This window comes from Talpa occidentalis, unplaced genomic scaffold (assembly GCF_014898055.3).
Source record: "Talpa occidentalis isolate TD23 unplaced genomic scaffold, MPIMG_talOcc4v2.1, whole genome shotgun sequence".
Lineage (NCBI taxonomy): Eukaryota > Metazoa > Chordata > Mammalia > Eulipotyphla > Talpidae > Talpa > Talpa occidentalis.
Window position 1 is genome coordinate 125,486,159 of NW_026555331.1, and position 27,862 is coordinate 125,514,020.

The 27,862-nt window shown below is 37.6% G+C and overlaps 1 protein-coding gene across 8 annotated transcripts in view; it reads right to left on the reverse strand.

Annotated features, from left to right (window-relative positions):
* Window positions 1-27,862, reverse strand: part of IMMP2L (inner mitochondrial membrane peptidase subunit 2) — a 732,784-nt gene that overhangs the window by 221,206 nt on the left and 483,716 nt on the right. For all 8 annotated transcript variants that reach the window (XM_054692558.1, XM_054692555.1, XM_037511708.2 and 5 more), the window contains one exon: window positions 25,681-25,746. In XM_054692558.1, coding sequence (XP_054548533.1) covers window positions 25,681-25,746 — 66 coding nt within the window. The remainder of the gene's footprint in view (window positions 1-25,680; window positions 25,747-27,862) is intronic.

Consider the following 27,862-nt stretch of genomic DNA (forward strand, 5'->3'; position numbering starts at 1 on the left):
AAGGCCCAGAGAGGAGGGTCATGAGGCACCAATCAAGCACAGGGTCCTCACTCATACCACAAGGGAACAGAGATAAAATATCTGGAAGTGGCCCAGGGGAAATAATCCAAGGGAGTGTGTAATAAATCCAGGAGGTTTGTCTTTGCTTAATTTCTACCTCCTCCCAAGGAACTCCCAGCTTTTCCTCTCTACTCCCTAGCACTTTGCTTTGAACATGGTGTATAGACAGTAAAGGATTCTTTGAAGTAAGCCCACTCGTGGTAGTAGAAGAAAGTATATTATGTTTTCATAAAAAGTGTGTGCTTTTTTTTTTTTTAACACAAGATGAATGAAGATTGTTTGAAGTCTTCAGTCTCATGTGATGAAGATCCTCTCTCAGACTGAAAGGGAACCGCTAAGTCAATGAAATCTTTCCTGTTTCCTGCTAAAAGAGTCATAGGTCTTGTGCAGTAAATAATGCAAAGTAAATGTAAACAACAAGTTTTGCCTCTCTAAAGCCTATCTAGATGAGATTACCTAAAGGAGGTTACATTTTAATAAGGCCAGACAGCTGCCAGGCTGATTGATCTCCCAGGGCATCCTAGAATACCTGTCTTTTGTCACAAACTTTTGTGCTTACAGACAGATGTTATCAGTGTAAGATGGTTATGTATAAAAGAAATCCTTTGTCCCTAGACTGGTGCTCAGACCTTACGGGGCTACCCAGGTCTGGGAACTCATGCATGAGTAATAAAGCTTCTCCTGACTGCACCATTCCTGAAGTACCACTTATTCTTTCCCTGCCTGGGTAAAAGGCTAGAACTTATTTCTGCAACAAGACAATGAGTGCTAAAAAGAGGAGTGGGCTACTGGACTCATGTGCACCTTGTCTGCAGTTTGGGGGAAAAACGATTCGCAGAGTAGGGTGTTGTGGTTGGAATAACGCAGATGTCATGCAATCTTTGACTTGCCATCTGCATCTTAGGACTCAATCTCATACACCCAGTGGTAGGAAAGGTATGGGAAGTAGGAGTTCACTTTTAGAATCATTCAAAGCCCATTCAGCTCTGCTCATATACCAGTTTCTCATTTGTGAAGGTATGAAACCCATTTTAAACCTTATTCCATGTCCTGGCAAAGATGACTTTTTCATCCTGTCACAGACATGTTTTGAGCCTCTGAATCCTCCTGCACAGAGAATCTTACCTAGGTTTCAATTGTGCCAAAAAGGATGCATACAAATGCCCTACCAAATGCCCTACCAGTCTCTTTAAGAAATCCACAGACTGAGCATTTGAATTTAAAAAGGCTCATCCAAAAACTTAGGAGTCCTAAGGGGTGTGACCTCCACCCATCTGAGTAACTCTCTTTATCTCAACACACCCTTGACTCTTTCCTCTCCTGTTCCCTCTCCTCAACCCTCCTCACTCCACATTTGTCTTCTCCTAGTGTCCGGGCCAGCCGGGCAGATCAACGGGGTACCCGGGGGAGGAAGCAGGGGCTTGGTATGGGACAGGGGTACGCAAGGAGTGGAGACAAAGCCAGGATCATCGCCAGTCTCATTTATTCAGGAATGTGTACAATGTTATATAGGGTTCAGAGGAGGAGGTCTCTCGTTATCTCTAGCAAGGAGAGACCACCAATGCAAACAAGCCACAGTAGCAAGCAGGGGGAAAGGTTCAGTCGTCACAATAGGAAACTTGAAACCTTCCCTGGAGCTAACATTCAGTACCTGCTTCAGGCAAGAACCCGGATGTTCAGGTCTGGGCCTCAGGTTTGGGCCCTGACATCCTAGGCATGCAATTTCAGTAATTCCTGATTTCTCAATTCCCAACTTCCATGTTATCATCTATTAGGTAGTTGGTGAAACAATTTAACCAGGTTTACTCTCTTCAAAACACAATCCAGGTTATCAATGCATGATTCAACGCACATTTATGACAATATCAGTCTAAAAATTAGTATTGCGTCAGGTGCTAGGAAGGAGGGAAGTAGCCCCTAAACTCCTCCTTACTAAGGACTTCAGACTATTGGGCAGACAGGCATGTCATATTAAAAGCAATACAGTTAAGGGTTAGAGGATATGAGTTTTGAGGTAGCATTCTCTGAGACAGACTAATTTGGAAATAATAAGAAAAGAAACACATTTCTTTATTGAAAATATGCTTCCAATAAACACCTTTCTCTAAATGAAATAAGGAATTCAAACAGTCCTTGTAAAATTGATTCATGTATGTATACCAATTATGGCTTACATATTTGAATAAGTAAGCATTGATAGAGTTTTGATTAAAAAAGAAATTTGATTTTTTTCCTAATAGTCATCTAAAAGGAAGAATATCTTTAAAGTATAATAGTCTGTTTCCATCTGAAGATGAGATAGGAGAGAATGAGATAGAATGGAGATGTGAATGCTAAATTATTTTATAAGCAAATCATTTTCTTTGAATCTATCAGAAAGCCTAAGTATACCACTAAACATGCCCTAAATTAGACCACTGCTGCAACAGTATAGACTGTGCAGCTGACACAGAGGTTGCCAGACCCCTTCACTCATGAACATACAAATATCAGACAGGGATTGTATTATTTGTTCCAGAAGAGCACAGCTTACATTGCTGGATCGTTTAGGCAAAAAATGCTGAGTCCTTAGAGGTGGAAGAAAGTTGAGTGGTTTTCCACCCTAGTTATGTGACAGAATCACCTGGCAAGCTTTTTTAAATGCTGGAACCTGGGTCATCACCTCCACGGATTTAGATTTTATTGGCTTGCCATGGAACCCAGCCTTTTTTTTTTTTTTTTGCAGTATATCAAAGAAGCTTCTAAATATTATAGATTCTTGGGATCCATTCCTGGGTGTTTACAATTCAGTTGATTTGACGGGACTTCCAGGAATCTGTTTTTAACAGTGTCCCGGGAGTTTCCATGGCAGGTCATAAAATCCACAGTTCCAAAGCAAATTGCAAGAAATGGAGTCAGTTGGTCCCAAAAGTATAAAGCTAGTAAATGGGTTAAAAACTACCAAAATGGTGTACTGAGACTCTGTCCTTGTGCTATGAGACAAGGGCAAGCCTACGGCCCCACGGATCTCACAACTTCCTGAGCTATCTGAAGAGCAATGCTGACAGCACTACGCAGTTGTGAACATGGCTCCTCTTGAACCCTCGTCCTAAGAAGATAGGACAAATGACTCTTACTCTGTCCCCATTCAAGGGCAGACAAATATGTCACCTTTTAGAAAAGCATGTCCACAATTCAGCAGCCATATAAATAGGCATTAAAGTAAAACTCAGTAGTGAACTTCACCTAAAATGCACGCTTCCCACTGCACTCACTGTATCCACTATGGTGGATCTAGTAGGCTGCTAGAAAAGCTGGCATGTGACATCTCAAAGCACATGTCCAAGAAAAAGAAATCTTAGACAGAAAAGACTATTGAGGTATTATTCAGACTCCACAGAGGAGGAATCCTCTGCTGAATTATGTTGAAAGGTGAAACATCTTTGCATTATAAACACAAGATCTTGGCATTATAAATACATTATAAAGCTACCACTGGCCCAAAATACCCCTAACCTGGAAATAAGGGAGATAAAAATTTCTGAAGTTCCACACTGGGGTAACCATTTATAAGTTTAAATAACAAAATTATTATGCAAATAATATTGGCAAGTAATACAATTCCAAAGATGCACATTCAATGGGCACTCATTAGAAATCACAAAACTGTAGTATCTCGGTAATAAAGGGGTTTATGAGATCTCGTGCAACCCCCCATCCACCCCTAAAAAGCAATATACAACTACAGTATAGTTTATATATTTCCAATAAGTATCATCTGATTGGCTAAGAGTTAAGGGACCTAAGTTTTAGCTCATTAGCTTGCTACGTAAACTTGGACAGGTCTCATTACTTGGGCAGGAATCAAATTTCTCATCTTTGACATGAGTGAACTGAACCTGTTCTCTGAGGTTCTGTGATCTAGTTATGCAAATGTATCTAATATTTTAGTATACTACTAAGTAAACAAAAAACAACAAACATCTTTAGATGAGTTGGCCCATTCAGCAGCCTTCCTTTAGAATCCCGTAATTGTGGAGTAATTTATCCTCCTATGAGAAAATGCTCCAGGTGTCATGAGACAGAAAAAAAAATACAAGATTATATTTACATGACTAGATGGTTCAAAAAAGATGAAAGAACTTAGAAAGTCTTTAGAGCTAATATGCTTATAAATGGTGTTTTCTTCGTTACCACATCACACACTGTCAGTGCACTGCATGAAGGAAGCGCCCTGAGAGAATACCTAGGGGACCAATCACTGCTGTTGACATTCATCCTGCCTGACAGAAGAAATCCTACTATGGAGAGTTATGTTCAGTATAATCAGTGATAATACTGTCTTTAAAATGGAAATCAGAACCTAGAGAAAGGCACCCTTTCAGGTTAAATGCATCTCTCAGAAGAGTGGTTTGTGCATTTCTCATCTCCAGCATAAGGAAAAGATTTCATTTCATCCAGAAACCAACTGGGAGAAACATCACATTTTCAGGGATATTCTGTTGATGACAGTATTATGGCTACACAATATATCAATTGAAGCACCACAAGACAACGTGCCGTACAATTTATGTTGTTCAGCGTAATTTGTTTCTAAATCTTCATTTATTTTGCGGCTACTGGGGCCTTCTAGAATAATGATCTGAACTATCTTATTCTTTGGTGGTCTTTTGAATGATTAGTAGCCTATGATCCTTTTGCTTAGTAGAAGAAAAAGAGACCTTCTCAGCTATGAATAAGTAATGACTTGAAATTCTTATAATTACATTAAAGCATTTAAGCATACAGTCAATGCTTAATTTATGGTTCATAATTCTATTTAGAGAATAAAGCAGGACATTTAATACTAAATGAGAAACAAGGAGTTTAAACTTGTGAGTAATTTGAATAAATCACAATTTGGTTTTATTTATTGCATTATTCCTAGCAGGTTTAATTTAAACACCTTTATGCCTCTAAAGTTTTTCTGCATGCCTTCCCTGTTGAGAAGGTGAAACACAAATCTTAAAATGGTCCTTCAGAGAATTCATGTACGATGGAACACAAAGGAAAATCAAGAATTCAATTTAATAACAGAATGCATCTGCAGGTTTCTTAGGGTCTGACAGTGTGGCAATAAATCCCTATTCATTAGGCATTTTTGTTCTTTCTCCTTCACAGAAATAATGGCAATTAATAACCTGAACTCAATTTTTGTTAAAATGATGTCCCTTAGTAATTTCCAAAGAATAGATTCACCTTTTAATTTCATTACATTGCATTTAAGAGTTAAGTTTCTTGCAACAAATATTAACATAATGTGGGAAGATTTTATAATTTTCCAACTGACTAGGAATCCCTGACATCCAAATGCTGAACTTAAATTGCAGAATAACTCATTAGAAAACATGCAACAGCAGTGTCAAGATTTACAACAAATACACTGGAAGTGCTTTAAAAATTAATATTAAGCTGCTATGCTTGGCTTAATTAGCTTTCTTCTTCATTTATAAAGCATATCTGTCTGGTTTTATGAACTTGGTCTCCAGTCCCCTTTCCTACAAACTTGTTTAATTAAAGTTTAACAGCTGTGTACGCTTTAGAAACAGTAGAACAATTTTTTCTCCCTTGAAATATTTAATCCTTTCTTAAAATATGATCCTTCTGAATATATGTTTAAGAGGCAATGGACAAGTAATAACCCACCAACAGAGAAACTGACAGCTGATGGCATCAGAACTATGTACACAGTAAGCAGATAGGAAAGTAACTCCCAAGTGAGGAAATCCAGGGCCCTCATGGGGCACAAACAGATTTTTTTTGTTCTCCAAAAATAAAGGCCACATCACACAACAAATAACTAAACAGAAAACTAAAAGAGTAGACAGAGGCTAAAAAATACAATAGTTTGTGGCTTCTGTAAGACTTCTGGATACCATTATATACATTCAACACCAAAGAAGTATGACTAATAAGGCAGCACCAGCTCCTCTGATGAGTGCTACTGCTTAACCACCACACACGCAAATGCTTCCTTACAGAATAATTATATGCAAGTATTATGTGTATGTAGTATCTCAAAATTTCCGAATGGTAATAAAAATCAAAGATAAAATGGAGGGCCTCCGTGGTGGCGCAGCGGGTTGAGCGCAGCTGTGGAGCTGTCCTCAGCCTCTGCAGCAGAGCTGGTTCGATTCCCAGCCGGCACAGGGAGCAACCCACATGGTGCAGCAGACCTTTCCTGCCTTGCCCACTGCTCCCCTCGGCAGTGTATTTCAGTCAGTCTGCCTGTTCTGCTCCCTGCTCTGTCTCTGATGAATCCTCTCACCCTCCCACACCTCTAGCCTGTACCCTGGTTCTTGCATAAATAAATAAATCTTAAAAAAGAGAGAGAGAAAATGGAGGTGAGGAATCCCCCAAAAGTACACCTTAATATGGGAGATAAAAGAGAACACAATACAAAACTCATTCAGTTATTAATAGCTAAGGCATTTAATTTCTAGCTATCCTCACTTCAACTTCTCTCCTCCAAGTGCTCTTTCCAGCAGTACCAACCTGCCCACCGTGTAGGTAAATATCATATGTATTTTAGGCTCTTTGATAGTTGGTTTCTTAAAAAAATAGTCTCAGAATTAACCTCACAACCCTCCCACACACACACACCACACACACATACACGCTGTACTCTGCGGTACATGATCAATCAATGTGTTTTTTTTTTTTTTTTTAAATATTAAATTTTATTTTTATATTCCCCCATACAATTGCAAACGCCCCATTCTGACCCCAATCCTTCCCCTCCCGCCCCCCACCCCCCAAAAAGTGTCTCTGGTTCATAGTTTTTTGTTGATTTTGATTTTCACTTTCTTATATTCATTTTCCTGGTCCCTTATTTAAGTTTTCTAGATTCCTGCTATGAGTGAGACCATCCGGTATTTTTGTTTTGAATAAGCACAATGATACAAGAGCAAAACGAATTCACTTTCAAGAGAAAAACCCCAGAAGAGACTTTGAAGGAGTGTATTATTGATCAAAATATTTGCTCCCCCCGCCGCCCGGGGATGGTTGCACACACCCATCTTGTTGATATTAGGCTGGGTGATGAGACTGGAAATAATAGGTGCCACTTCCAAAAAGAAGCCTTCAGGGGCCTCCCTGGTGGTGCAAGGGGTTAAGCACCATGCTATGAAGCTGTCTGCAGCCTCTGCAACATGAGTTTGATCCCCCACCTGCCAGGGAGAAACCCATATGGTGCAGCACACCTCTCCTGTCTCGCCCGCTGCTCCCCTCAGCAGTGTACTTCAGCCATTTTGCCTGTGCTGTTCTGCACTCTGTCTCTGGTGAATCCTCTCACACACCCCCCCCCCCGCATCTCTGGCCTGTACCCCAGCTCTTGTATGCATAAATAAATCTTTAAAAAAAAAAAAGAACCAAAAAGAAGCCTTCAGATTCATCCCCTGCTTCCTTCACTCTTCTTTCTCCATCTCCCATTGACATCCTGCCAATGTGAGTCCCCAGAGGAAGAAAGCAAGAAGCAGAGTTCCCAACCTACCCAAACAGATAGAGTGAGAAAAAGCCTGTATGACAATAAACCACTACGCGTTGAGGGTAGTTTGCTATCACAGAGTAAGTGAGCCTGGGCTGACAGACACAGGGACTGATTAAGCCTTTTCAATAATGAACAAGTACATTCTCACCCCCTTTGCTATGCAGGGACAATCCCTGCAGCATCTTTGCTGTGGGAGAGAGCAAAGGAAAACAGATGGCTGGGACTCATGTTCTTTACCATTTGCTTTCCTTAACCTTCAGCAACATGAAAAACTAATGTTCAGCAAATTAGAGAGTTTACATTTTTAAAGATAAGGAGTTGGGATTGATACTAATTGGACTAAGCTGAAATATTTCCAAAATGAATAGATTCATTTCACAGAGTGCTAGTCAGGACTGAAGTTTTATAAATATTGCACTGTGCTTTCTGAAGTCATTAAATGTGACAAATGCTTATTGAGCACACTCTCAAAATGCTAGATGCCACAAGACAGGGCTCTGCTGGATGCTGGCTTCAGAAATAAGTCACTGCCCTTGAGTCCAGGGAGCTCACAGGTAGAGAGATGCACAGACCACCAGCTCTAATATAATTAGGTGCATTTTGCATCTGTGGGGCCAATAAGGTATACAGAGAAGGGAACAGTCACTTCTGTAGGGATAAGGGCACAGGATATTTTTTTACATGGGTTTTAGAGAAGGGTGAGCCCCGCGCAGGATGCATTCCGACATATGTAGAGCTGCATGCCAGCACTTTTAAATCTGGAAGAGTAGGGCTCCATGGTGAGTGTGTGTGCTCGAACATGGGTCTAGGGCACAGGTAGGGGGAAGATGAGAGTGAAAAAGTGCCCTCTGTGAGTGGTAAATGTTATGACAGAGCAAGTGTGGTCACAGAGTAGGAACACTAGATCTGAGCCCAATTGCAGAAGATTTTAGACAGAAATGCCTGAACTGAATCTTTCGTTTACACACACATGCTTACATGTATGTGTGCAAGTGGAAGGATTTATCTACTTATGTATACTTACACAAGGGTGCGTATATGTGCTTGTGAAGAGGAGACAGACAGGGAGCTGGCCATTCCTCAAGGTGAACTTTAACCAACAGTATTAAAAGGTACACAGTGAAAATCCCCCTCACATTCCTGAACCTCAAGCCCTCCTGTTTGTTTTCTTAAAGCAAAACTGACATGTCCACTAACATCTCCTTAGCAGCTTAGACTGCAAAGAAAGTGGGAACAAAGTCCTAGAAAAAAATGTGTGGGTAGCAGTGGAGGGCAGGACCTGATATCTGATTGTCACCCAGAAAGAAGTATATGTGTGCATGTGCGTGCACATAAATCTATCTTTTCCTTCTTTTGTTCCAGAGTGTTCTATTTTATAAATGCACCACAATGCCCTCACCTGTACTGACGTACATGAGACAGCTTCAGTCTTTCACTCCTGTATACAATGCCACAATGAACTCCCTCACACACACTCCTCTGTGCTCAACCACAGTCTACCTACCAAACAAAATCTTAGAAATGGAATTGCTGGGTCAGAGTTAGCCAGGATAAAATAAAACAAAAGGAGCAAAACAAACGAGTGCTTCCTGGAAAGGCAACAGTATATGAAAAGGGGCATTACTGCCAAGAGACTAAACTCTGAGTACGGCCAGAGCACGCTGGGGGAAAAGGCTGTTAGGGGGACACCCTGGAACCAGATCACCAGGGGCTGCACCCACTGTGTTCCTGAGGGAGGGAAGCATAAGGAGATGTACATTTTTACAGTATCATCCCGTGGAGGAGTGGTGGAGGATAAATTGATAAGAGTAAGAAAGGGAAATCAGTTAGGGCACAGGTAATTGCAATATCTAGGGACAAACAATGAAGACCTCTTGCCCCATCTTTCTGGGCACTGTGAGAGAAAGTTCTCCCTCATTTGCTTCTTGTGCTTTCTCCTTTTGGGAAACCTCCAAAGCCAGTGTCTAAGATGCCTCCAGGTAGAACTGTAGCCACAGGAATGGCCCAGTAGTGGGAAGGGGAAATTCTTCTTTCTGGTGTTAATTCTTCCACAAACTTAACAACTTTCCTCTCTTCTACCAAAAAAAAAAAAATCATAGAATTTTAGAGCTGGAAGACATGTTGGAAATCATTTAATCCATGGGCCCTCAAATTTATTGAGTTGCTTTCCATTTACGAAAAGGAGTGAGATGGTAGAGAAGACAGAGATTGTAAAGACTGTGGGAATGAATTACTAAAAAGATGACTGGGGTGGAAGTGGTGATCATGATCTGACACTTCCATTCAAGTCCTCAAAGGGAGTAGGGAGCTTTCTGTCTTTCCCACCGAAATTTCCATCATTTGAGGTTGAGTTTAAGCAGTGAGACAATGGCGGCCAACTTGAAGAAAATTGATATTTGTGATCTAAAACATTATTGTCTGTGGGAAGGTAGAATCATTTCATATTTGATTAGACAAAAGCCTATGTACAGGCTGAAGCACACAGTTCAAGTTCAATTAATGGTGAGAGAACTAACACTAGAACATATTCTCAAATGTCAGCCTACATCAGAATTTGGGTTAACCAAAACAGCCTGGAGTTCCTCACTCAGAATCATGGGAGTAGGAATCAAAATTTTCATTTTTAGAAAGATCTGGGCGATGCTTATACTGCTGTCTGGAGATCACACTTTGAAAAACTAGAACAACAACTCTGCTAGAACACTGTGGTCCACTACATGGCAGCTATGTTATCTAGAGAATGCACTTAGAAATATTATGGTCTTCAGTGATAAACCATTTCTAGATTATTGTAACTTTAAAATATTGAGAAAAATGTATTGCAGACTTTATGGTGAGCTCCCATTTATATTACAAAATTCCTAGATTAGTATTAGCATTCTAATAGTATTAGCTTACAATAGAAAACTGTATAAAAGTTATGTCAAAAAAATCAGTTTCTAAAGTTGAAACTGACATTTCAAAAAACTCATAGACCTTTAACCATCGAAAAGTAAAATTAAATGATTTTGAAACATTTTTCTTAAATAATCTATGTAAATTAATAAATCTAAAAGGCAAATCACAAACTGGAGAAAATGTTAATCTATACAAAAAAGGAGTTAACATATATATTTAAACTGATAAGAAAACATTACTACCTTTTTTTTTTTAATTTATTTATTTATACAAGCACTGGGTACAGTCAGAAGTGCGGGAGGGTGAGAGAATTCACCAGAGCCAGAGCAGCGGGAAGCACAGCAGGCAGGAGGACCGAAGTACACTGCTGAGGGGAGCAGCGGGCAGCAGGAGAGGTCTGCGCGCCATGTGGGACCCTCCTCTGGTGGCCGGGGAGCAGCAGGGGATCGAACCGGCGCTGCAGAGGCTGCGGGCAGCTTCGCAACCCAGTGCTCAACCGCTGCACCACCGGGGAGGCCCGCTACCTTTTTTTTTTTTAATGGGCAATTCTGGAATAGACACTCCTTAGAAAACAAAATTAAAAATTAATACATATAGGAAATATTCATTCTTATGAGCAAGGAAAACAATGTAAATGTAAACAGTGATAAGAAACATTTTTGTTAACTTTCATATGAGCAAAAATGAAAATTATGTTGATATTCACTGCCAGCTTAATACACAGTGATTTGCATACTCTGCTAGGGTAAGTTTCATTAATATAGTCTCCTGATTTCCTTCCTTTTTATTGCTAAGGATGTTGCAAGCTTTAATTTTAAAAAAAGTATTATTTATTGAAAGTCAAGTGAGAAAACTAGGGTTCAAAACATTATAAAGTTAGGAGTTATTTCAATTTCCATCATGCAGTGAGCATTCTCTTGATTTTAATGATAGTTGTATTAGATTTAGAATTCAGGCTTGATTTACATAATCCCTCAAGACAGCACTGAAATCCATTAAAGGTCACCTTACTTTTCCATACATATACCAAGTTCTAATCCATTCATTCGTTCCCTCTTCTATTATCATATTCCATGCTTTTGTAAAGCTTACTGCTTATTATACTTTCATCTCAAATAGAAAATCTTTCAGTTTGGCTTTTCATCGTACTAAACTGCATTCCAGTCAGTATTACTTGCTCCTCTTCATGTTAGAGTAAAAGATTAAATAGTCATTTACTTTTTGATGTATGTAAAATTGAAATCCAGACTCCAGAAATGTTTGTGAGAAGTCTCGATACAACTAGAGGTGCGGCAGAGAGGACACTAGTGTTTATCACTGCCTGTCCCAGGCTGCATATTAGAAAAAGGTACCCCATAATGGGCAGGAAGGAGGATTTATTTGTGTAATAAGCAAAGTAGAAAATCTCCTTGGTTCCCAGGTGTCCAGTTGCACAAGCTGGAAGTTAATGACTTGCTACTCATCATACCCCAAACATACGACTTTCATCACACAATTCACTCTTCTGAAAGAACATGGTAACAGTTCCCTAGTGGTGAAAAAAGTTTTAATTATTTTCACTCAAATTCTCATTTGAATACAACTATGAGGATGATCGGTTTCAAAATCTTATTAGTTCTGCTAGCATGAATCACTTAGATTCTCACGCAGGATCACTTTACAGAGAAAAAAAAAAACAAGAAAGACTTTTAAAATGAACAATTTATAATTAATACTTCTGTCAACAAGCACTTTACAGTTTTACAAAGCTGCAAAATCAGACATTAGTTTCAAAGTCAACTTTTTAAATATGGGAATAATTACTGCTTGTACTATATAAGTATCTCTCAGAATAAGCTAGATGGCATTTGAAAATTTTCCATAACACAATAAATGATTTTAGGAACTGAACTACTATTTAAAAATTCCCTAGGTAGTAACTCCATCTAATCCTGTTGGTTTGGTCCAGCATAGACAGTTTGAGCTAAAATATCAGCCAAAAGATAACTGGAGTGTTACCAATGGACTTCAAAGAGGAGCTGTAAATAGCATGAGGTAGTATTCAGGTAGAATTTTCCCCACTGCAGGGCCATTCCTTTATATTAAGAAGAAACTATTTGTACAATAAAATTTACTCTAGGGCCTCCCTGGTGGTGCAAGGGTTAAGATACAACCTATGAAGAAATCCGCAGCCACTTCAGAAGTTTGATCCCCAGCCAGCCAGGGAGCAACCCGCATGGTGCAGCAGACCTCTCCTGGCTCACTGCTCCTTCAGCAGTATACTTTGGTCATTCTGCCTGTTCTGTTCCCCACTCTGTCTCTGGTGAATCCTCTCACCCACCACACCTCTGGCCTGTACTCCAGCTCTTGTATGCATAAATAAATAAATCTTTAAAAAAAATTTACTCTACTATTTTCTAGAGCATATGGTTGTTCCCCAGTGAAGCTCTTCCATAGGGTCTAGCAGTAATAGCTCTCCCCATTCTGCTCGACAAATGTCTTCATTGTCCATGTGCACCCACATGGCTTTTAGCAATTCAGCAATGATCTTACTTAGATTATCAGCTCAATATTTTTTTTCTCCCAGTGTCCTGTTTCTCCACCAATATATAACCAGGGAGCCCACTGCTGTTAGGCTAATGCTTCTCTTCTATTTAAACTATTGCTCAAGACCAGATGTAAGGTTTGCATTTTCTAATTAAGGGTATGAAAGTAGAAATGATAGATCAAAGATTAGCTAATTATGGCCCATGGTCCAAATCTAGTCTAATACCTATTTTGTCAATAAAGTTTTTATTGGAAGACTTATTTTATGCATCATTTATAAATGCTGTCATCTTACAATAGAAGATTTAAGTAGTAAAGATAGATACAATAGAGTCAGCAAGTGAAAACTACTATCTGACCTTTTACAGGAAAATGTATAATTTCTATTATAGATATAATTAGGGACAAATACTAGAAAGACCATAAATGGGATATCTTGCCAATGAGTAATTATAATGGACAGGAAGAAACAGCTCAAGATTCCACATATACTAGCCTGATTGATTATATGCATGAAAAATTTAAAAATGTTTTTCTTTTTGCCTTTCATGACAACATGGAACGAACTTGAGAATTTATGCTAAGTAAAGTAAGTCAGAAAAGTAAAGTAAACCAGATGGTTTCACTCATATAAGCAATGGCAGTAAATAAGCAAACAAACTCACAAAGCTAAACAAAAATAACTCTTAGACTCTGAGAAAGACATGGTGGTTACCAAAGAGGAAGGGGAAGATGGTTGGGAAGAACTGGGAGAGACGATCAATTTGATAATGGTGAATGGCACTTGAAGTATTTGGTGGTGGGAATGGTGTGGTATATACACTTTCCAGGTGTGAAACTGTACTGTAAATTCTATAGCATCCTAAACTAATGGTGAACCATTAAACACTGTTTTAAAAGTGGTTTTCTTTACAAATCTAGGGTTTACAGAATATGGAATGATATGTTAACCTAGCAATACAATCAAATTATTCAACAATATACAAAAATATTTGATAATTTAAAATGGGCAAGGCATTCTGCTAAGCTCTGAGGAAACAAATAGTTAACAAAGTACTGGTGCATATATTTTTTTCTCTTACTTGGGTTTCAAAATAACTGAAAATAGAAAGATTTTTTGAAAAAAACAATAACTCAAAGAAGTTAATAACTCTCCAAAGGTATGTAAGCAACAGAGCTTGAATTGAATCCACCATGTTATTCCTAGCGTAACACGCCTTCTACTCTATTATGCTGCCCCCATTATCCTTAGACACCAAAAACCTCAAAAATATTATATAAAAATTTAATAGCACCAGTAACAAATTAAATCAGTACTTTAAACACACCTGCTTCTTGACTAGAATAATTCCTCTAAACATTTTACAAGAGAAATAGTGGTCAATGTTAAGGTAAAACAAGGTTAACTGAAATTGCACAAAAATAGAGTTATCTGTTCCTTAATTATTAAGTAATTATTCATGCTGAAATATTCTTGAATCTTTCTGGCATTCTTCTTAAGCTTAGTTTAAAAAAGGCATTTTAAGACAATCTTCTTAACCTCCTGCTGAGATAATTATACTTATATGTCTTTTCAAAATATTTGACAGACTTACATCACTTTGATCAGAGAAAAAAATAAAAATCAATATTTTGTTCAAAGGATGTACAAAAGTTAGTATTTCTCTATATTTTTATTTAAAGCTCACAACTTCAGAAAGCTATGCTACTAAGAAATGTAATTAAGCCAGCAGCAAAAAAGGCTAATACACTAATACGTTAACTAGCTCCAGGTGTGAAGTGCTCCCTGCTAGGTAACTGGACTCCCGAAGGGAACTTCACACAATCTGTGTTGGGGGAGCTGGGAGAGGCTCCTGGTAGAACTGAGGAGTAAAATTCTAAAGCTAGTCTATGAAGAAAGAAAAGAAGCTTATTGAAAAACATCAAAGTTAGAAACATATCTTTCAGAGAGAAGCAAGGAGATATGGATGAGGATGGAGACAGATCAGAGGGTTGAGCTAGGCTCCCTACTGCAGTGGTCTTTTCCTAATTAAAGCAAGCTAAAGGATTTTCTACCTGAAGCATCCCAGTTATTTCATTCAGTCCATGCATTACCAGAAAGGACAGGAGGGCTCTCTACTTCCTTATAGATATGGAAAGTTTAATATCAAGAATCTTAAATAATAAGGACATCATTTAATATTCATTTTTAGATTCTTACCTCTAATTTTCAATAAATCATTTTGTCTAGGTCAATCAGCATTGCTACCCAATACTAGGTACATGGTATCATTGTGAATATCACTGTTAGGACTATGACAGGCCTTATTAAATAAGTAATTCTGGAACCGTCATATTTCCAAATAACTGCCTAGTATAGGTATATGAGTAGGCCAGTGCTCTACACCTGTGTAACAAACACACTGAAAACATCAATCTTTGTATCTATAACTCAAGTGATTTTTTTGTGTGGAATATTCAAAGAAAATACTCCTGTATAAATATTTTTCTAATCCTTTGCATCTCCTACTATGAGACACAGATTGGCTAGATGCATACCATAGATACCTTGGGGAATGATTGGGTTAAGAGAAAATGGGACCTCTATTTTACTTTATATACTAGACTATTTGAATCTTCAATACTATTCCTGTATTGCAATTGTAATTAAGGAAAAGACTGTAGATATTAACCATCAACCCCAAAGTTGTATGTAACAGAGCCCACTTCCTCTAGTCAACGAGCTGTGCCTCTGGCTAAGCTCATCTCCATGGTCGCAATTCTCTTGTGGTACTGTACTTCTTTGTTGTCCTTCCAAATAAGTTTCAGAACTGTCTATGACTTGAATGTGTATATCAGCAGAAACCACCATAAAGCCTAGCACATTGTAAACAATAAAAGCACTTGATAGTGATTAAAACACAGAGATTACTACTAATAATGTCTGGTATTTACTGAACACATACTTATATGCCAGGCATTGTGTTATCCAAATTATATCCATTATTCCATGTTATCTTCAAGACAACTTGATGGAGTATGCAGTATTTCAATTTTCCATTTTACCAATGAGGAAAATAAAGTATAAAGAATTAGTAATTTGGCAAAGTAACACAATAAGTAGCAAAGCTGAGCTCCAACCAAAATGATATTAACTCATAGTTTGTGCTTATGATCTCTACACAAAGGAATGGCTGTCCATGGATGAATAAATATGGAAGATTTTCATATCTAAAGAAAAGTCTTATTTAAGAGAAGGGTAAAAATGAAAGCAGAGAAAACATTGAAGGACTGGGGATAGTAGTACAACAATGCATGTTACCATTATTGGAAAAAGCAATTCCATCTAATTGGTCTAGTAACTTCCAGCAACTCTTGAATGCTCCTGGATAAAAATGTAAATACAATGTTTGGTGTGGTGGAAACCTCCATACATTGCTGGAAACCTCCATACATTGCTAAATTGGTAACAGAAATAAGTTGATCTTAAACAATCATTATATATATATGTTTAAGGTAATGACTCACTGATGGTTAAAAAGAGTGTCTATTGCTAAGCCTCACAGTTTGTATAGCAATTTCATTTTTATTCATTGATGCAGCAGTAGTGTGACAAGTAATTTTCAAAAAGGCATAGTTTATCAAGCAATCTATAATTCCTTAATAAAAGTATAACTATATAGCCAAGAACAAGGTACGGATGCTCAGAATATGTTAATAATTTCTCAGTCTGACATCAGAGGAAAATGAATGATTTTTCACAAACTGTCTCTTATTTAATAGTAACTAAGCCCTTTAAAAGATCCTAGGACACTTAACTGCACTGTTTCAGCTTTAATGATAGCATTCATTAAGCCCTAAGTACTAAACAAGGAAGTGCCATGCCATTTCAATTCGGGAAGACCCAAGACAATATTAAATCGGGCTAAAGGGTCTCAGATATTCCTGGAAACTTATTCAAGTTACCAACAACTAGGACCTAGTGTATAAATATGTTCCTGTTGTCAAAAATGCCTGACTTCCCTTTGAGAACTATAAAGAAAAGCATTTAGCTTCATGCTGTAAAATATTCTACTCATCAATCTTTATCACAGTTCTATATACAAGTTTCTTTTTCATTTTGTCCTTCCTTTTAGGACAGAATGCATTGCTGTCATTGAGACCACTTGCCCCTTGCTTGCTAAGCTGTACTTCCAGTTCTTGTTACTGAATCCAATCTCTAATTGCTGGGTAATCTGCTCTTCTGGTTCTTGCTATTGAGGCCACCCACTTATTGTTTGCTAATTTGCACTTCCTGTTCTTGTTATTGAGCCCACCCACTCTTAAAAAAAAAAAAAATCCATGCCTAATTCTTAATCTTCCAAAAATGTCATAAATCAATACATGCTCTCCAAAAAGAGCCCTACAGATATATTACTCTTCTATTATTCAAAGCTACTGCACCAACCATAAAAAAAGTTGTTAAACAAGCATCATTTTTAGTTTTGCTGAGGAAAACTCAATTTAGTTCTGTTTTTCTTCCTATAAAGCTTCATCATTTGCTGGAACATAATAAAATTCAAACATCTGTGATAGGCTAATATTGATTTCTGTATCTTCAGTAGCACATTTAAAATCAACAAGCTTTAAAATGTTTAATTTCTAGTGATTCAATGGATTTTTTTGCTAATACCAGAAAGTTATTTTTAATAAATTCGGGTGTTTTGACATTTTACAATACAGTCTCTAGACTTGAAGAGGAATTATTTAAATATTTTTGCAGTGAGATGAGTCTGATGACTCTCCTCCTCAGACTGCTCTGCAATATCAATATTTGTTAGAGAAAGTCTTGCAATGCACTCATAGTACGAAAATGACAGTATCATGCACAAGACATCTTCTCCACAATGCCACTGATCCTGCCTGACTTAATTCCTCCACAGGGCCCAGGAAGTGATTCTGTTTCTCATAAACACTTCTTGAAACTCTCCTGAAAACAGAGGGCCACAGACTAAATAGAAAAAAAAAAAAAAAAGTAGATCACATTTCATCCATATGGTAACCATTTGCTCCAGTGTGTCTTGGCAGCCCCATTTAGGCTGATTATTTCAACGAAACAATGTGGATCATCCCTGTTCATTCTCAAAAGTGCCCTAAATGTAGGTGATAACTTTTCTGGTTACTCTCTTCACTGAATACTAAAACAACTATTTAATTACTTTATGAGGTGGTTAACTATCAGGAATCCTAGATTCCAAATAACTACTGAGTGTATTTAACCAAGGAAAAGAAGAAATGATGCCAGGCTTCATTTCTGACTAAGCTGAGAAAATCTGTGAAACAGAAAGACGAGTGTACCAATAAAAAAGTTGATGTCTTAAAATTTTCAACTGTGGTTGATTCGTATTGACTTTCTGCAGTTTAGAGCTTTATATTCATTTTATCCTTTTCTAAAAACTTGCTTCTGTGTGAGTCATAACAAATTAATAAGGAAAAGCAAATAACTATGAAAAATATTTTGCTGGAACTAATGGATCTGTCTTAATATTACTTTCATTAGCTTTTTACTGTTCATATTATAGATAGGCATGCCCATTTGGTCAAACATTATGAAAGTGATTGCATGCCCAGCACAGTTATTCAGAGACACAAACAATTGACTTGTGATTTTAATCAACACTGACATCACTATAGAAAGTTCAGACCCCTAAAGTCTCATCTCTTGGCTGAATTCTCTGAAGAAATACTTCAACTCCACTTTTCACCTTGTCAATAAAATCATAATGACTTTGATTATAAATAATGCGACTACTTTTATGAGTCACTCTGAAAGTAACAAATCAAAGTAGTCATCATTCATGGCATAAACAAACATTTGCAGAAGAAGCTAGATAGTATTTTCTTGAGAGAAAAAATTCTTTTGACTAGTTACTGGGGTTAGAATGTCTCCCTTTTATCCATTCTCCACACAACAGAAAGAGTGAAGCCTTTAAACATTCTGATCCAATCACATCACTCCCTCCTTCAAAACCCACCACTGTTTGGCTAACCCTTTAAAATAAAACTCAAAGTCCTTATTGTGTCTCACAAGTCTCTACAAACCTCTTAGAAATAATCTCCTACCTCAATTTTCCCCCTTCAGTGAGATTTAACAGGCTGACTTCCTGAGGCCTCTTAAACTCACTTAACATATATATCCAACACAGGTCTGCATTTATTATTCCTTTGGTCTGCACTACCTTCTCTGAAATACTAGTATGCCTTTCATTCTCCCTCCCTTAATTTAGCTGTCTGCTCAAATACCTTCTCTTTAGAGAGATTTACAGCGAACATCCTACCTAATATAGCAGTCCCAGAGCCCCATCATCACTCTACATACCCATTCCTTTCTTTTCTTTTTTTTAAGACTTATTTTTTTATTTATTCAATAGCTGGGGTACAGGTCAGAGGCATAGGAGGGTGAGAGGATTCACCAGAGACAGAGCAGGGAGTAGAACAGTATGCAACAGGAGAGTTTCTCTGTTGCATACGGGTGCAACAGGAGAGGTCTGTCTTGCCATGTGGCAATCGCCCTGGCAGGCTGAGAATCGAACCCAAGCTGCAGAGGCTGCAGACAGCTTCACAGCACTGTGCTCAACCCGCTGTGCCACAGGGGAGGCGCCATACTTTATTTTCTTTATAGCTCTTCCAGCTCATGAAATTTCATTATGGGCGAGATATTTGTCTGTTAATGTCTTCTCTGAACCACCAGAATGTAAGTCCCATGAGGATAAGGACCTTGTCTCTTTTGTTCTCTTATGTTTCTCCAGGGTCTAGAGCAGTGCACATTAAGTGAATGGTTCTAAGGCCTATACTGGCAGTGGACAGATTAAGTGAAATATAAACTGATCATCTCAAACTAACTTTAAAATTTGCTTTGAAGTATTTTGACTTCTGTATCTAAACTTCAAAACTTCCTCATTGCATATGATATTAAAATCAAGGTATTTGTTTCTTCCTTTGACAAAGGTATTTCACATAAGTGTTGATAAATGAGCATAGATGTACACAAATGTGAACAGAGTATAAATGTACATAAATCTCATCAGAAGGAAATTTGACTGTATATCTTAGAACTAAAAATAACAACACCAAGAACATGTGCTGGCCCAATATTTCCACTTCTAGCTATAAAGTGATGTATGTGCAAGGATGCTCATTATAATATTTTGAATTTAACATTTTTTAAATTTCTGTAATTAAAAAAAAAAAGTTTATCTCCCCAGAGAGCAATGGTATAGCCATGACCTAGTGGAGTACATTATAGTTTCACTCACTGTAAGGTTTCAAATAGTAATGCTGAGCAAATGACCACTAAACGCATTGTCCAAATCTGGGAGGCCTCACAGTATCTGCCATACGAGCCCTTCCCAATAGGTTCACCTGGGTCTACACCAGGTGACTGGCCTCCCTAGCCACAGCTGACTAGACCAGGAAAGACCATCCATCCCAAAGACCTGTCAGGTAGACAGACTTCACAGGATAAACTCAGGTTTCTGTCAAATAATTTCAACATGAGGCACACCCAGAGAAGTGAGCAGTTGGCAATGGTTACTGAAACACAGACAAGACAGGCAAAAGCAATGTACAAGTAGGCTGAATACACAAGTAAGCAGAAACCAGAAGTCCTGCTATATTGCCATTTCTGTTGTTCAGTGAGGCTCTGCTGATCCTTGGCTCTCACAATCCTTGCATCTTCAGCTATGTTTAACATAAGTGTTCTTAAGCTATGCATTAATACAAACCTATTTGTTTTGTTTCGTAAACTGAAGGAGGTTAACTAACAGGTCATTAAATTGAGGACTGGATTAAGTCTTTGAAAGAGATTATGGCCCTCCCTGGTGGTGCAAGGGTTTAAGACATAATCTATGAAGTTATCCGCAGCCTCTGCAGCACAAGTTCAATCCCCACGCAGGGAGCTACCCACGCAGCGCAGCAGACCTCTCCTGACTTGCCCATTGCTCCCCTTAGCAATGTATTTCAGTCAATATGCCTGTTTTGTTCCCCACTACGTCTCTGTTAAATCCTCTCCCCCCCACCCCACCACACCTCTGGCCTGTATCCCCATTCCTGTATGCATAAATAAATAAATCTTTTTTTTAAAAAAGAGAGATTATGGTTCCCTCTCTATACTCCAATTATATGTAATTCAAACCTATAGTAAGTATAACTCAGTCCCTAAGATGTCAGGACCACATGTTAGACAATAGACCTGGAAAGTCCACATGACAGACCATAGCGCTTGCCTACTATGAGTTAGGGCATCAATAGACAGATGACTTTTAATGGTAGAAAAGGATGGGTGGGGGTGTGATTTTATACCTCAAAATCATAAACAGTGTTGCAAGTCAAATATTACCTCAATAAAAAAAAAAAAAGATCGTTAGCAGGTATAAAATAAAATAAAATAAATTTTAAGATATAGTCTAACATAGTTAAAAATGGGTCACAGAGAAAAAATATAAGCATAACAGTAAATCACACTTTCAAGTTTTCTAGTAGAAAACTACTGTATGAATAGGTAGACAGAGAGAGAGAGAGAGCAAGATTCAAGTACTTATTTAAAGGCCAAGAAACCTAGGGTTTTTAGTTGCTAAAGATTCAAAGGAAAGAAATTTTTTATTTCATTTTAAAATACACAAATCTTTTTCTAATTAATTATCAAGGAATTTTTAGAGGCCATGTAGGAAGTAGGAAAGTCTTCAGCCTTGGTAATCTCATTTTTTAGCTACTGCTCCACAGTGGAGGTACTCTAAATCTGACAGAGGTTCATTATAGTCTAATTGTTTAATCTGCACTAGCATTAGCATAGATAGTTAAGACTAAGCTTTTTGGGAAAACAGAATCAAAAAATATCCTCGATAGTTTTGAAAGTATGTTAGCTCTCACTTTGTATAGACCTGGCCACAGCTCCTTTTAAGTGAGCAACCAAAATGACATGTATTATACTACATCCCCCACTTACTTGCTAAATTTCCCAGTGTTGGTATAGATTTATAAGAAGTAGAATAAATAAGGCATTACTATATATTGTTAAAACACTTGAATATTACAATGGTCTTTTCAAAAGCTACAAATTTTATCACTAAGACAAAAGCTTCTGTTTCACAAACCTTTCCATTTCCACCAATTTCTGTTACAGGCATGGGTCATTTTAATGAGCTTCAATTTATTGTGCTTTGCAGATATTGCATTTTTTTCAAATTGACAACTTGTGGCAACACTGCTTATATCACATCAATCGGCACCATGTTGCTAAAAGCATGCCTCTTTTCAAATTTCTGTGTCACAGTTTGATGATTTTCACAATATTTTAATTTTTTTTAATTATTACATCCGTGACCAGTGATCTCTGAAATTATTAATGTAATCATTTGGGGGCACCACGAACCATGCTCATTACAAAATAGTGATTGATAAATGTGGTATATGTTCTGGCTGCACCACCAACCAGCCCTCTCTCTCTTCTCTGGCCTCCCTCCTCAGTGAGACACAACAGCATTGAAGTGGACCAGTAATAGTCCTACAACAGCCTCTATTTATTTAAATGAAATAAAGTGTTGCATGTCTCTCAATTTAAATCAAAAGCTAGAAATGATTAATCTTAGTGAGAAGGCAGGTCACAAGCCCATATAGACCAAAAGCTAGGTCTCCTGTGCTGAACAGGTAGCCAAATTGTGAATGACAAGAAAAAGTTCTTGAAGGAAATTAAAGAACTACTTCAGTGAACAAACAAATAAGAAATTGAAGCAAGAGGGCCTTCCTGGTGGTACAGGCAGTTGAGCGCCACACTGTGAAGCTGTCCACAGCCTCTGCAGTGCGTGTTTGATCCCGGATGGCCAGCGAGAATCCCACATGGTGAAGCAGACCTCTCCTGTCTCTCCCGCTGCTCCCCTCAGCAGTGTATTTCTTCAGTCAGCCTGTTCTGCTCCCCGCTCTGTCTCCAGTGAATCCTCTCACCCTCCTGCACATCTGGCCTATACCCCGCTTCTCGTATAAAAATAAATCTTTAAAAAAAAGAAAGAAATTGAAGCAGGCTTTTTGCCAATATGAAGAACGTTTAGTGGTCTGGATAGAGGATCAAAGCAGTTGCCGTTTTCTTTTCTTTTTTGTTTTAAAAAAAATATTTATTTATTTATTTATACAAGCACTGGGTACAGTCAGAAGTGCAGGAGGGTGAGAGAATTCACCAGAGCCAGAGAGGGGAGCAGAACAGGCAGAAGGACTGAAATACACTGCTGAGGGGAGCAGCGGGCACAGCAGGAGAGGGCTGCATGCCATGTGGGACCCTCGATGGCAGCCAGGGATCAAATCAGCGCTGCTGAGGCTATGGGCAGCTTCACAGCCCAGGGCTCAACCACTGTGCTCCCTCCTGGGGAGGCCCATTGTTGCAGTTTTTTTTTAATTCAAAACCTAATACAGAGCAAGATCCTAACTCTCTTCAATTCTGTAAAGTCAGAATTGATGAAGTTGGTGACAATAAGTTTAAAGGTAGCATTGTTTGGCTCACAAGGTTTAAGGAAAGGGGCCATCTGAACCTAAGGGTACAAGGTAAAACAGCAAGGGCTGATGCAGAAACTGCAGTTAAGTTTTCCACAAGATCTAGTTAAGATCATTGATAAAGGTGACTGCACTGAACAATAGTTTCAGAAGCAGTCTTCTTCTGGAAGAAGAAACCATCTTGTACTTTTATAGCTTGAGCAGAGATGTCAATGCCTGGCTTCCAAGTTTCAAAGGGCAGACTGGCTCTTTTATTAGTAGTTAATGCAGGTGGTAACTTTAAGCTGAATCAATGCTCATTTACAATTCTGAAATTCCTAGGACCTTCAGGAACTATGCTAAATCTACCCTGCCTGTGCTCTATAAATGGAACAGCAAAGACTGGATGACAGGACATTGGTTTACAAGATGATTTACTAGATATTTGAAGGCCACTAATAAGACCTATGGCTCAGGGGAAAAAGAGAAGATTCCTTTCAAAATATCACTGCTCTTTGACAATACACCTGGTCACCCAAGAACTCTGATGGAAGTGCACGGGTGATTGATGTTGTTTTTATGTCTGCTAACACAGCATCCATTCTGCAGCCCATACATTAAAGAGCCATTTTGACATTCAATTCTTATTACTTAGAAATACATTCCATAAGATTATAATTAGTATCAACAATGATTCTTCTGTTCTGGGCAAAGTAAATTGAAAACCTTCTGAAAGGAATTCACCACTCTAGATGCCATTAAGAACATTCATGATTCATAGGAGGAGGTCAAAATATCAGCATTCATGGGAGTTTGTAAGAATTTGATTCCAATTCTCATGGATGACTTTGAGGGGTTCGAGACTTCAGTGGAAGAAGTAAGTACAGAGGTGACAGATACAGCAAGAGAACTAGAATCAGAAGTGGAATCTGAAAATGGAACTAAATTAACACTCATGATATAACCTGAAAAGGCGAGGAGTTGCTTTTAATGGATGAACAAAGAAAGTGGTTTCTTGAGATGGAAGCTACTGTGATGAAGTTGCTGTAAAAGCTTCAGAGTATTACATTAACCTAGTTAATAAAGCAGTGGTAGTATGTGAGAGGATTAACTCCAATTTTGAAAGAAGTTCTAATGTGAGCAAAATACTAGCACAGAGCATTACATACTACTGAGAAATCTTTCACGAAAGAGTCAACCTTTGCAGCAATCTTCATTATTGTCTTATTTTAAGAAATTGCTAGGCCTCCCCTGGTGGCGCAGATGGTTGAGCGCAGTGCCGTGAAGCTGTCCCCAGTCTCTGCAGTGCAGGTTCAATCCCAGCTGGCTGGCGAGGGTCCCATATGGCACGGCAGACCTCTTCTGTCTCTCTCGCTGCTCCCTTCAGCAGTGTATTTCATCAGTCTGCCTGTTCTGTTCCCTACTCTGTCTCTTGTGAATCTTCTCACCCTCCCACGAGCTGGTCTGACCCCGGATCTTGTGTAAATAAATAAATATTAAAATAAATAAATAAATTGCTACTGTCACCCCAAGCTTCAGCAACCACCGCCCTGACCCATGAACATCCATTAACAGTGAGGCAAGATCCTCTACCAGCAAAAAGACCACATTTGCTGAAGGCTCAGATAATGAAGTATTTTTAAATCATGGTACATACATCGTAATTTTACACATAATGCAATTGCACATGAACTGGACTAGAGTATAGTTTAAACAAAACTTTCATATGCACTGGGAAGCCCACAAATTCTGATGACTTGCTTTACTGCAATATTTGCTTCATTGCAGTGGTCTGAAATGAACGCGGGATATCTCTGAAGTATGCCTAAATTATAAAAGCTCATCCATAGTATTTTTTGCTAACAAAATTAAATGTTCCTGAACTTAACTAAAGTGGTCCTTGACAGCATAATCTAAAATGAAATGCTAATTTAATACCTAAAAAATAATGATTTAATGCCTATTTTACAAAACACATTTAATTTTTATATCTCACACTTTACGATTAAATGAAAAAATGTGATCAAAAGTTCAAGTTTGCCTTACATCCTGGAATGATTGCGATGCTTGGTACAGATGTACCGGTTCCTTTGGAAGATCTTTGAAGCTTTGATCCTCTTTTGAATTGAGATGTACTTTCCAAGTAATGTAATTTAAAACTAAATGAAAAGCTAGATATTTATAGTTTTACTCAAAAACAACAGATTACTTACTTTATAATATCTCCTTCAAGAGCAATGACTCTCTTAATGATCTTCTGTTCTGGGTTTTTAGGGGACCTAGAATAAGAAAAGGTTATACAGTTAGTTATGTCTCTATTATTTTAAGAAACTCTACAACAAAACAGGCTATATTAAAGTTATAACAGAATCCTTTGCACCCATGACAGGACATCAATCCAACTCAGGTACCAAGTGATATGAAGATACTATTGAAGAAATTCTCCTTTTAAACCCCCGGGAGAGAAGATACCATGATAAAACTTCACAAAAAAAAATAAAGACTTTTATTATCAAAGATAAGTATTTACAGGAAAGGATTCATACACAACAAAATGATTAGACATTTTATAAAAATGATGATGTAATTGTTTTTTCTTTTACTTAAAATAATTAGAATTTGATTTATAGTCTCAATAAAACAAGAATTTTTAAAATTAGGAATCAGAAAAAAATTTAAATTCCATTTAAGTTTAGCCATTTGAAGATAAAGTAATTTTAATGCTAAAACAAGGTAACTGACAGTCAAAAGAAATTGTTGGGTTCTGCTACACTTAACACTGACATCATTTATTTTGTTATGATTAATATCTTATGATACATGTTTACAGTCATATTATTTAAATAAATAACCCCTTTCTCCCTTTCTTTCCCTCTCTTACTCTCCTTCTCCTCCCCATTCACTGTTTCTCTGGGATCTCCCATTCTGGGAGAAGCCATGTTTGTCCTGACAGAGAGATTAATTTGGTGAGGAGCTAAGATCTGCCAGCACTCATGTGAGTGAGTTTAGCATAGATCCTTTAGCCTCAATAAAGTGATCTGAGAAGCAGTCTTCCTGGCAACTTCATGAGAGACCCTGGGCCAGACCAACCACCTAAGCTGTTTTTGGTTTTGCGATGCTCATATAATGGATGAGCTAATACCTGTTTTTGTTTTAAGCTGCCAGCGGTTTTAGCAATTTATTATACAACACTGGATAACTCAATCTTAATATGACCAGTTTCCTGCCAATAATATTTTAAATCTTTTTATTGAATAGACCCATTTTAAGAAACACATATCACATGAATGATGATTTAATGTCATTGGAAATAAGAGACAGATAAAAATATTTTCAATTCAAGTCATCTTTTGAATTGAATTCATCTTGAAAACAAGGATAAATGCACAAAACCTAAAAATATTAAATATAATCAATAGGTTTTTAGTTTATTTCATTTAAATGTCATCCTTCATCAAAAGAAAAATGAAGATTCGATATGATTTATATTTCACATATCTTACAGAGAAAACGAAATCATCAAAACTATTTGGATCTATGTGTGACAATCTCATAATTTTCACTAAATTTATTAATAGTCTTTATTCTAAAGGGAAATTTTATCAGAATTTCTGACTGACTTGTCCCCTTCACTGAATAGACTTATTCTCTTTAAGCTGATGAAATGCATGTTTTCTGTCAGGGCTTTTTACAGACCCTGTAAATGTCTTGGGACACTCTATATAAAGTACGTGGACATGAAACATGCCTTTTCTGTGATGCAATATCAAAATGTTACATTCTCTTTAACTTAATTATACTCCCAAAGAATTTAGCCAAATGGAATGATTGTGAATGTATGCAAACTTTAGCTACATGGATATTGTCTATTTTTTAAATATGAAAAAAAACAGCAAGAGTAGATTCCTTAAATTATAGCCCATCCACATAATAAAATAGTTTCTACTCACTAAAAATGATGTTACTACAGAAAATTTAGTGTGTGGAAATGTCAACAGAATGTATGGATTAAAAATGTAAATTAAAAAATAGGTTGTGTAACATGACATCATAGCTGTAATTATAGAAAGAAAATATGCATAAAACTGTACTGGGAAAAGATGAGGAAGGATATAAAAGAAAAGATGGAGGGAGTTCTTTGTGTGATAAAACATTTGCTAGACTTTTGATTCATATTACCGGGAAATCCATTAGGAGACAACACAACCTTTTGTATCATATGACATTACTTGACAAGAAATGCTCCAAGATAGCTGTGATACCATAATTAATTACCAAGTTGCATCTAATATTGATGGGGTATTAATGTAACTCAAATAATATGAAAAGCAATCCTAATCAGCATAAAACACTATTTTATACCAACAATCTTTAAGCATCTGAGATCATGAAAAT